This window comes from Monodon monoceros, unplaced genomic scaffold, assembly GCF_005190385.1.
Source record: "Monodon monoceros isolate NGI ecotype Baffin Bay Population unplaced genomic scaffold, NGI_Narwhal_1 Super_Scaffold_21, whole genome shotgun sequence".
Taxonomy (NCBI): domain Eukaryota; kingdom Metazoa; phylum Chordata; class Mammalia; order Artiodactyla; family Monodontidae; genus Monodon; species Monodon monoceros.
This window is the reverse complement of record NW_021703778.1, coordinates 132,548,495-132,560,276: the sequence shown is the minus strand read 5'-3', so window position 1 is coordinate 132,560,276 and position 11,782 is coordinate 132,548,495. Positions and strand designations below refer to the sequence as shown.

At 42.1% G+C, this 11,782-nt stretch overlaps 1 protein-coding gene across 1 annotated transcript; it reads right to left on the bottom strand.

Annotated features, from left to right (window-relative positions):
- Window positions 1–11,068: 11,068 nt before the first annotated feature.
- LOC114904958 (RING-box protein 1-like) lies at window positions 11,069–11,579 on the bottom strand. The gene has a single exon (XM_029239398.1). It carries the CDS (start codon window positions 11,561–11,563, stop codon window positions 11,237–11,239), a length of 327 nt encoding a protein of 108 aa, XP_029095231.1. The 5' UTR covers window positions 11,564–11,579; the 3' UTR covers window positions 11,069–11,236.
- Window positions 11,580–11,782: the final 203 nt, after the last annotated feature.

Genomic DNA, 11,782 nt, shown 5'->3' with positions numbered 1-11,782 from the left:
AGGTTTGAGGAACATGGACAAGGTTTGAGAATGAGATGACTGGAGAAACAGAGTAAGATTCTTGGGCTATGGTACCTTCACATGAGAAGTTAGAGACCTTGAATTGATAACACGACAGATTTTCCTGGCTGTGTGATTTTCTTCAGCAATATTCATTTGCCCGTGTTCAGGAACGGGGAAGTTGAATAGTTAGATTCATCCCAGGTTGTTTGGTTAGGGTCTAGTGAAAAGATGAAAGGTCAGTAGGATTAGGGGAATAAATAAGAAGAGTGATAGAAACGAAGGGCCCTGGAATCTAAGCTTGATATTGAGAAAGTGAAAACAAGGAGGAGAAGCTAGAGAGTCAATTGATGGAGGTCTCAGTGTAGTTAAAACACAGCTGCAACGGTAGTGATTTATGAGCAAGCAGGAAGGATGGGCAAGAGGCTAAGAAGAAAATAAAAGTACTTAAATTCATGATTTTGGTGGTAGAGAAACTTCAGCTATTGACAGTATTCTGTGCATGACTCATAGCGATTGGCTCAAGCGAGGTGGTGACAAAGGTTCATTGGAGATGAGGAATGTCAGAAAAGACCTGTCTGCTAAAGGGCCATCTTTGGATGTTGAAGACCCCCAAGAGGATGACACGGAGACAGACACAAATATTTCAAGTGCTCATGACCAAGGCTGGCTCTGAATAACATAACAGTAATGGAACGATCACTGAATCCAAAGTCCAGAGAACTGAGTTTTCATCCCATCATGGTCGCTGACTACCTAAGTAACTTTGCGCAAGGAGCTTAATGCCCCCAGGTCTTCATTTCCTCATAGAACATGAAGGAATTATGATCTCTAAGATTACTTCCAGGGGTAAATATACTACTATTCTATGATTTCATTATATTAAAATGTTGGGCTTGAGTGATTCACTCTTCTCTCAAGTTCTGGGCAGACTGAGAAATAGATGTAGGAATAAGAAACCTATTAAAATAACAGCACGATTACTGGTAAGGCCAGGCTGGAGAGTGTACCTTGGACTAGGATCCAAGAGTTCCTTCTATTGCCTTGAATTACATCTACCCACCTGGTCCTGGTGAAGCAGCTAGACAAGCACTGGCCTTTAGCTGCAGGGACAGGTCCTTCCCCAGTGGGCTCACAACGTGGAAGGGAGGTGGGCACCAGCAGTGGCAGAGAGAACAAGAGGCCACAGGTGGGCAATGGTTGCTGCCTAACAGAGGGCAGGTCTGCTTATTAGTTTTGGTCACTTTCCTCCCTAGAAAGAATGAATAGAGGAAATGAGGGTGAAAGCTTTCTTTGATTTAGTGGAATTGTCTCTTTTATCATCTGAGGCAGGAACTTGGGGAAAAGAAGAAAATGTTTCCTCCTTTATGACACATGGATTAACAACCAAAATTATAGTTTTAAGTTACATCTACGCAGTTGTCCTTATGTATAAGAGATATGCAGAGTTAACATGGAAAAAATTTTCTCGAATGATGCTAGAGTTCCAAGAACAATTTTCCATAGTTTTCCAAATGTTCCATTTGTAACTTGGAGTCAAGTCAGAATTATGAGGTTTCTAAGCAACATAACCAGAGACAGTAAACAGGGTTTGAGTCACTGTAAAATAAATTAAAACAAACAGCTCTCCTTTTGTCCTAGCTTTACCCAGGTCAGCTGAGGTGTGGATTTAATTTCTGTGACCCACTTTGGTGACGTTAACAACTGCAACAAGCATGATAAAAAGTGGGCTGCAAGCCAGTGAGAAAAATGCAATGAGTGTTCAATCACAGTTCTCTGGCCACCAAATCTCTTTTTTTTTTCACTTTTTGTTTTATTTTGGAGTACAGTTGATTGACAATGGTGTGTTAGTATCAGCTGTACAACAAAGTGATTCAGTTATACATATACATGTATCTCTTGTTTTTCAAATTCTTTTCTCAGTTAGGTCGTTACAGGCCGCCAGCTCTCATTTTTTTTGCGGTACGCGGGCCTCTCACTGTTGTGGCCTCTCCCGTTGCGGAGCACAGGCTCCGGACGCGCAGGCCCAGCGGCCATGGCTCACGCGCCCAGCCGCTCCGCAGTATGTGGGATCCTTCTGGACCGGGGCACGTCCCCTGCACTGGCAGGCGGACTCTCAACCACTGTGCCACCAGGGAAGCCCTCCACCAGCTCTCTTACATGGTATTCTGTTAAGCTGACATCCTTGTTACTCCTGGTTCTGAGACTTTAGTACGGGGACCCTGTAAAGCAACTAGCCAAATGGACTATAAATCCTAGAACAACACAGCAGCTACCTCTGTACAATGGGGGATACCACACAGGCCCTGCCTCTCTCGTAGAAGTAGGCAGGCACTTTAAGGGTGACAACAGAGGGATATCAGGAAAGTTCTATTAGGAAACCGTAATTCAAAAAGAGACATGTACCACAATGTTCATTGCATCACTATTTACAATAGCCAGGACATGGAAGCAACCTAAATGCCCATCGACAGACGAATGGATAAAGAAGATGTGGTACATATATACAATGGAATATTACTCAGCCATAAAAAGAACAAAATTGAGTTATTTGTAATGAGGTGGATGGACCTAGAGTCTGTCATAGAGAGTGAAGTAAGTCAGAAAGAGAAAAACAAATACCGTATGCTAACGCACATATATGGAATCTAGAAAAACAGTACTGATGAACCTAATGGCAGGGCAGGAATAAAGATGCAGACATAGAGAATGGACTTCAGGACACGAAGGGGAAGGGGAAGCTGGGATGAAGTGAGAGTAGCATTGACATGTATACACTACCAAATGTAAAATGGATGGCTAGTGGGAAGCAGCTGCATAGCACGGGGAGATCAGCTTGATGATCTAGAGGAGTGGAATAGGGAGGGTGGGAGGGAAGCTCAAGAGAGAGGGGATATGGGGATATAGGTATACATACAGCAGATCCACTTTGTTGTACAGCAGAAACTAACACAACATTGTAAAGCAATTATACTCCAATAAAGATATAAAAAATTTTGAGTTTGTTACTTAGGAGAATTTACATATTAAGTTGTTAATCTCTAAAATCTTAGTGTGAATTAGGCTTGGCAAATCCCATCCCACAGGATAGCTAGCTGAGAGCAGGCTCCCTAAGAAAGGAGCAGGACAACATGCATTTTGAACTGCTGGGGCATGGGAATGGCTAAGGGGGATGAGGGGCAAGGTTTAGGAATGACAGCCCTGAGGGAGGAAGCACCACAGGGAAACCAGGAGATGGGTACTAACCAAATAAGCGAGATGGTGCTGCCTGAGCAGCGAGGAGGACGTCAGTGATCGCCTCCACTTTTCTCAACCTCTGCGTAAAGTCAGCTTAGCTCCCTGCAAACGCCCAGAAGAGCACCAAGCCCACCCATGTTAGAGATGGACACCAGAGGTGGAAACTCTGCTCTGCAGCAGCCTCCACCCCTACACCAGTGCTGGCCTCAGTACTGTTCAGAGGCTCGGTTTAAACACACGCACACACACACACACTTGCAAAGCAACAACCATGAGAACAAGTGAAATAGAAATAACAATGACCCCAATTTAAGTATTAATATAAAATGGAAACTCCCTAGAATACCAAGTGGCAAATATGCCACTCGATCATCGTTGATTGAGTGATTTCAGAACCAAAGTACGAATTATTCTTTTTCACTAAAATCAGTGCATGCCCCCTCCCGGTACTCCCTTCTGACCTCAACTTGGGGAAGCTGCCCTTTTTATCTTGTTCTACGAAGTGCTGCCAAGTGGAGAGAACAGAGAGGCTGGGAAACTGGAAAACCCCAGTTAACTGGAGCTCAAGTAATTAGAGCTTCTATGTAAATGGATACTTTCTTCAGTAGTTTTCAAAAAACTACAAAAGAGCCATGATACATGGATTTGAGCATTTCAAAAAAACATTCCCAGGGCAAGTTAAAATCTGGTGTGAACGAGTAGATGACTGTGCAACATATTTTCTGTGGAGTTGGAGGCATGAATCCCCTTCTTCATCAACACTCCTCTCCAGACGATACTCTGGGCTCTGCTGAGGGATAGCGGAATCAGCAGGTTGAGACTAGTTCCCTTAGTGCACTGAAACGTGACTCAGAGGCCATGTAAGTTTTAGAATTATTGTTACTTAAATAATTTAACTATATTAAGTTCCTTGACATATTATACATACATATATAATATTAAATTCCTTATAATTTAAAAGGGATTTTTAAAATTCACCATGCCCTGCTTACCAAGGCCGGAAAGTGGGCTCACTGAGTCTAATGATTTTTTTTAATAAATTTATTTATTCATTTATTTATTTTTGACTGCCTTGGGTCTTTGTTGCTGAGTGCAGGCTTTCTCTAGTTGTGGCGAGCGGGGGCTACTCTTCGTTACGGTGCGCAGGCTTCTTATTGCGGTGGCTTCTCTTGTTGCGGAGCACAGGCTCTAGGCACGCAGGCTTCAGTAGTTGTGGCACGAGGGCTCAGTAGTTGTGGCTCACGGGCTCTAAATCGCTGGCTCAGTAGTTGTGGTGCACGGGCTTAGTTGCTCTGCGGCATGTGGGATCTTCCTGGACCAGGGCTCGAATCCGTGTCCCCTGCACTGGCAGGCGGATTCTTAACCACTGTGCCACCAGCGAAGTCCGAGTCTAATGATTTTATAAAGTGTTCTCCAGCTTTTTACATAAAGTCATGAGAGAGAGAGAGAGAGAGAGAGAGAGAGAGAGAGAGAGAGAGAGAGAGAGAGGGAGGGAGAGAGAGAGAGAGAGAGAGAGAGAGAGAGAGAGAGGGAATTCGCCAGCATTTTCTAAAGAATCCTTTACCTAACCCTGAGGTAACCACGATATTCTATTCTCCAAGCACTTCAGCTAATTGTGGTTTTATTGTACAAATCAAACAAAATATTTCTTTTATTCAGCTTAGCACGGCTGCCGCACATGCATGATGTATTCATTTCCAGGACACTGGGAAGTCTCAGGAGACTAAACTGGCAGGCTGCAGAGAGAAAATTAGTGGTGCTGAATTTCGATGTCACTAAATTTTCTGAGTTACTTAATCTCATCTCTCAAATAGGCAAATCATCACTCTCTTTCGATGACTCATGCAGGAAATAAAACCTCTTTGCTTCAGTTCAGTTTGTATTTTCCTCAATTTAATTATCTTAGTCACATGTAGTCCTATTCCCAGACCAGTCCCTGTTGTAGTATTTAATTAACATGGTCATCGACAAGAAAGGTCTTGGCTGTGCTGGAGGTTTTCTGTTAGATTCTAAGTTCCCCAGAGAATGGGTTTGAACCAAGCATTCGGGGTTGATTTCCATCTTTTTTTTATTTTGACAACTTACTTTGTACTTTTATTTATATATACTTAAAGTGTGTTAAGGAAGTAGGAAGAGGACCTACAGCTACCGGCAGAAATTGTGGAAGCTTAATTAGTTGTAATATTTATTTATGTTTTCCCCCTGAATTGTTTTTTCTCCAAGATTTGTTAATAGGGAGCTACTGGAAGTCCAGCCCAGGAATCTTTGTGGTGTGGAAAGCACAAGCCCCAGAAGCTTTCCCTATCTTTCACAAAACTTCAAGCCCATTGATAAGGTGATGCTGGGTGTCCAGAAAGACAGAGAGAATGTTCTTGAGAGATCAGGTGGAGACACACAGGAGAGATTACTGAGGATTGGGAAGGGATGAAGGACTGGGGATCCTGCACATTCCTCTCTGCCCATCTGTGGAGTCACAAGGGGACTGGTATGTGGCTTCCAAGAAGTGGTCCAGGGAAGTGGCCACAACAGGGAAGGCTGCATGGTGCATGCAGGGAGGCAGGCCCCAGATGGTGGACCAGGATTTAAACACCTTGCACTGTCGAGACAGGTTGTGGAGAACGTAAAGAGAGAAGGGATCTCCCTGCCGGTCCCCTTTTACTCCTGGCCCTGGCTCTTGTCCCCTACCCCACCCGACTCTATGGAGAGCCTACTACTTACAGGAAACTTACTCTGCCCTCATGGTCAGTTCAAGTCTTATCTCCTCTGATAAGTCTGTTCCATTCACTCTAGTCCATTTATTCAGCTCATCCTTAGAACTGCTCCCACATTTACAGATAGCCCCACACATTCGAGAAGCTTTTGATGATCAATTGTCCTAAAGTCTTCTCTCATTCCTTCATTGCACAGATACTGAAGTCCTGCTGGGTGTGCCATGGTCTGTTCTCGGGGTGAGACAGAATAACAGCTCTTGCTCTTTAATGTGTATCAGGCTCTTGCCCCAATCTACTGATAAGTCACGAGGAGGAAAGAGTCACAGACCCTTACGCGGGCACAGCTCTCAGACCACTCTTCAAGGAGAAGTGGTACATTGCAAACCCCCCAGAACACACCGGAATATCTGCGTAATTAAGGAAGGATGGTCCACAGATGTCAGGCAGGATTCTATAAACCGCTAATCTCGGGCATAGTGAGATCTCAGGCTTTTTTCTATCTTAAAATTTGTATTTTGTTATAATTGCTAAAGACACATGCATGTAAATATTGATTTTTGATGTATTTCCTTTGACCTTAGAGTTGAGTTTAGAATTCTCCTACAGCTCAGTAAAAAGGCTGGTAGTAATTTCTGAGGTGCTTATAAAGCACATGTCGCTTCATGTACAAGGAGTGTTCTTTCTTGCTCCAACCTGAATGTATCCAGTGGTTAAAGGAACTTTTTTATACTCAGGAGACAGGAGTTGGCATATCCATTAAGGCTAAATATCTCCCCAGGCCTAAATGAGATATTGGTTTGAAAATCTGGCTTTCTTGCCAATAGAAAGATAAAGCATAGAAGTAAATTAAAAGTGGGTGGTCTTTTTAAAATTACTTGCATTTTTTGAAGAATTTTTCCCCACAATATTGAAAGCCAAACATGTCCCTGGAGAGAGGGTTCTTGGATCCACAAGGAATAGTGAGGAGAGAACAGTAGATTGATGGTTTCTAAGGAAAGCAATTATCTTACATTTGGTATTAGAATCACTAGTTCAGACCAATACTTATGAACCACTCTCCCTGTTGATTATCATTTTGTGAGGCAGAGATCACAACCATGGAATTAGGAATTGACTTATTTTTCTTACAATGGTGTGCCAGTAGTAAAGTCTGGAAGAAGCAGGGTATTGGGAAAGAGATATTTTTAATCATTTACATGGTAAAGAAATAATTATGGGTCTCAAATAGACCCTAGAGGGATACCAGATGTTACTAGTAATTGAGAGGAAACCTGGCTGCGTATGTATGTGAAATAGTATCTCTCCTTGCCAATGCCACCCTTGGCAACTGAGAAAAATCAGGGCTTCCAAAGCTTCACCTGCAAGTTGGCATGTAGTATTTTGTTTAAAAAAAAGGGAGAGGGAACTAAAGTATAAAAAGACTCTCTCTTCCATTATGCCTGCATTTTATATGGCAGAAAGTTTCCTACTAAGTAAATAAAGCTAGGATTGACATCTCATTCCAAAAAAAAAAAAAAAAAAAGTCAATTGCTTGAGGCTATATGCAAAAAAAAGAGATTTTTGTCCTTTCTTGGAAAGCTGACCCAAGACAAACTGCATCCTTCATTGACAGACACCAGATGAAAGGACCCTAGAAGAATGGCAAGGATATTTGTATTATGCCAATTTTATTCTAACTTTACAAAATAAGTGATATTTTATAGCCACATTTTGGGTCCTTGTGCTTCCTTTGGCTGTATGTAAATTAAACCACATTAGAGAATTCATGGGACCCTCATTTTTAGAGTGTTATCCTGTCATGTGTTTTTAGGTTTTCTCCATGACATGAGAATTTGACTTGAAGAGGTACACTTTTCAGAATTTTGTTTCTCAAGTTATACATATCCTTGAAGATATTGTTCCTTGATAGGGACAGAAATGGAGGTGTTCTGGGTTTCCCTTTAAGCAGGATGAATGATAGGGCTGACACAGTGGATGCAGCGGAGTCAGGGAAATGCCAGCCCTTCTGGAATGTGCCATTCCTGTCCTGGCATAATAACACTAGGTTTTCTTGTGAGATCTTGTCACACTTCTGTGTCTGTCGGGTGGCATGATGATGTCTTAATCTTTGTAGATTTCTCACAGATGCTCCTCTTGTTTCAGCCAAAAGCCATTATTTAAGTTTATTACGTTAATGACTGAGAACTAACTTCCAAAAATTGAACTAGACAATAATAAAAATTAGCACAAGGCCAGATGATATTAACTAAAAACAGTATGAGTCACAGAGTACAGAGGTAAATTAAGTTTTGTGAATTTGGAGACCCCAAATAGAAAACAAACACACTTCATTTGCTTGGGGAAAAAGAGGAGGAAAGAGAAAATTTTGCATTGTTGTAATTATTTGTTAATATGAAATAGTGGATTTCAACCATCATGGGACTGCTAACATACCACACATAAGGCAAATTCCAAGACAGTCTGGTTAGGGACTAAAGACTTGCTGTCTTCAAAACGTATTACAAACCATTTATTTCTATATGCTGCCCAATGCATGCTCACAGCAGCTAAAGATATAACCAGCTGGCCAAACAATAAAATACTTGTGTGCTACATAGTGTTCTCTAGGGACCTGTTTAGTCATTTGAGGTTTGTCCTTACCTGACACTGCTAACAAGTCTTCTATCCCTATCCCGATATTGTGTCTTTGTGTACCAAGGTGGATTCTTACCTGGTTATTAATGATGAGTCTCACTATGGTCTATACTACATTATGAAATTATATTTTATTTTTAATCTTTCCTTCAAATCAATATTTGTAACCAATATGAGAAAATCTGTGATTTTTTTCCTCCATTTCAAATCTTGGCTTTTAAGTAGCTGGTCAAAGGTAAACTATATACATTTATAAAACCATCAAATTATTCTTTCCCTTTCTATCATTCGTGGTCTCTTTTTTTTAAGTCTTGCTTTTATGAACAGTTTGCGCAACAGGCACAGAGCAGACTCCATGAACCTGGTTCTGTTTTTCATTATATACTACAGGCAGGGCTAGAAGACATGCCAAAACTAAATAAATAAAATGACGATCACCCCCAAACCAGTTGGCAAGGCATTAACTTAGGGAACCTATACAATAAGTTTCACTATCCTCGAAATAATTCAGGTGAGATTGCCTGTCTCCTTCTATACTTCCCGGTTACCACTTTTTATCTTAAAATCCATTTTATCCTGTCTGCATGATCATGTTGCAGGACTAAACTGGTGGGCCTAAAGTCCAAGCCCGTGAAGGGAAGCTGTGCCTGGGAAACTGACCTTTCCTTCCCTTGTCTCACAGTAAACATTCAGAAATGTGCTGGGGTTGTTTTGTATCTGTTCCTTCACCTGGTGAACAGGCTGTGCTCAGAGCAGTTGGCAGCAGGTGGGAAAGAATGGTGGGAGTGAGGGTGGGCAGAGGAATGAAGAGAAGCTTCCTCTGCCTGGTGGAATCCTCCTCGCTCAGTGCTGCTGCTGATCCTTGTGGGAATCTGGGAGCTGAACCTTTGTTTGAGAGCATGCTGGCTTGTCTCTGGCTTTGTGTAACCACCTGCATACATTTCTGTCCGCTTTGCCATTAAAACGCTTTACATGTTTTAACTGGGTCTATTGGAATTTTCAGTTGGATGAAGAGGGCATAGGTACTATCCTGGTACCCAAGGAAAAATCCCAAAGCACTACAGTTTGTATGAGATAATCTACTTAGTTGTATATTAGCCTGTGCTTCTGTATCCTGTCGTTTGACCCTAAATTCTAAAGTACAATTGAACTGACTCATACCTGTATGTACCATATTAATAAATATAGGCGATGTGCCTTGTTACAAATGTTGATAAAAACAAGACCATAATGTAGCACCATATGAAGCCTGAAAGTCTCTGCATGATTAGAATGTTAACAAACAAGAACAAACAATTTCACACGTAAAAGAACTTGCTCTATTACCATTTCTTTCCAGAAGAAGTATGGAACAAGGCAGGTGACCCTGTAAGTCACTGGACACTGGGTAAATATTGTTGCCTTTCAGGATAACCTATCTCCGAATTCTAGACTACCACAAGTGTAAAGCACACATTTATTTTAGTATTCTTCCGTATTTTAAGTAAAGCTACTACAATCTGACTTATTCATGGCAATGGGGCAGGACAGAGCCATTCTCTAACACTCAGAACATGATAAGATCTGCCCATAGAATGTGCACAATGAAATAAAGTCTGAGCTGAACTAGATGCAAGCATATGCAAAGTAAAATGTTATTGGCTTCATTACTAGCTTCAGCTAAGTGAATGGAACAAATTGAAGGGTTTTTTTATTTTTAAAATAAATAAATAAATTTATTTATTTATTTTTAATTTATTTTTGGCTGTTGGGTCTTCAGGCTTCCTGTAGTTGCAGTGAGCCGGGGCTAATCTTCGTAGTGGTGCGTGGGCTTCTCATTGCAGTGGCTTCTGTTGTTGCCGACACGGGCTCTAGGTGTGCGGGCTTCAGGAGTTGTGGCACGTGGGCTCAGTAGTTGTGGCTCGCGGGCTCTAGAGCACAGGCTCGGCAGTTGTGGTGCACAGGCTTAGCTGCTCCGCGGCATGTGGTATCTTCCTGGACCAGGGCTCAAGCCCGTGTCCCCTGCATTGGCAGGTGGATGCTTAACCACTGTGCCATCAGGGAAGTCCCCAAATTGAAGTCTTAAGACCTTTTTTTTTTTTTTTTTTAAAGCTTGCAAGTGCTTCAGGTATACTTGGATGGCTGCTTTCAGTTCCTTTTTCAGTGAACCAAATTTTGTTTGATATAAACTTATGGTTTATTTTTTTACCTCTTGTTTTTAACCTTACAGGTTTTCTGAAATTATTTGGGGGCTCCCTGGTTTGGGAGTAGGGATGAATAGAATTTTAGGGGTGAACCCCCTGGCTGGTTCTAACCAGAGCAGCTTTGATCTTTCTCATCTATTGAAGTTCCATGTAATGCTTTCCTGTTGGGGAGAGGGAGATTTTCACTGCTTAAAAATGTTGTTGAAAAGAGTTTGTAGAGAGCATTGTGCTAAAAAAAAAAAACAAACCGAAAACCTGTGTAGTTAAAGTAAACCATCATACAATGCATTTTTTTTTTCTAGAATCCAACTGGATTTTATTTGACACAGAATACAATATGGGTGCAGGAATAGCAAACTGAAAAGACAAACCAGAAAAAACACGGTTCTACCTAATTTATAATTAAGTAACAGGAGGGCAAGTCATTAAATGGCTAACGAAACAGTTGAGCTTGATGGAAGAATTCTTTTTCTAGTGCCCATACTTTTGGAATTCCCACTCTCTGTTGTCCAACGGACACACCTGCTGTGTTTTGAGCCAGCGGGAGATGCAGTGGAAGTGAAAAGCATGGTTACAGACTCCCCACGCAACAGTGCACTCTTCAGAAGTAGCAGGCGCCTGGTTGGCTTGACACTCTATGCAAAGATCCATAATGTGGTTCCGGCAGATGGCACAGTTACCAATCACAATATCCCAGGCCCAGAGGGCTACCGCATTCCACTTTTTCACTTCAAAGCGCTTCTTGCCCGCGCCACTGTTCGTGCAGCTCGGGGTATCCACATCCATTGCTGCCGCCATTTTGGAAACACACGCTCCGTCGCCCGGCTACTTACAATGCATTTTCATAAAGGGAGTTAATACTTCTTAAGGCCCATGGAGATGAGCCAAAGGTAGTAAGGTGTATAACCAAGGGGCACAAAGCTGAGAGGACCTGAATGATGAAGGCAGCGAAGGTGTTTGGGAAAGCAGCTCACAGGTGGGGAAACCTGCCGCTGTCATGCGTGGAAAGTCCACAGG

Coding starts and splice junctions, on each gene's coding strand:
- LOC114904958 (XM_029239398.1), bottom strand. CDS start 11,563: ATGGCGGCAGCAATGGATGTGGATACCCCGAGCTGCACGAACAGTGGC.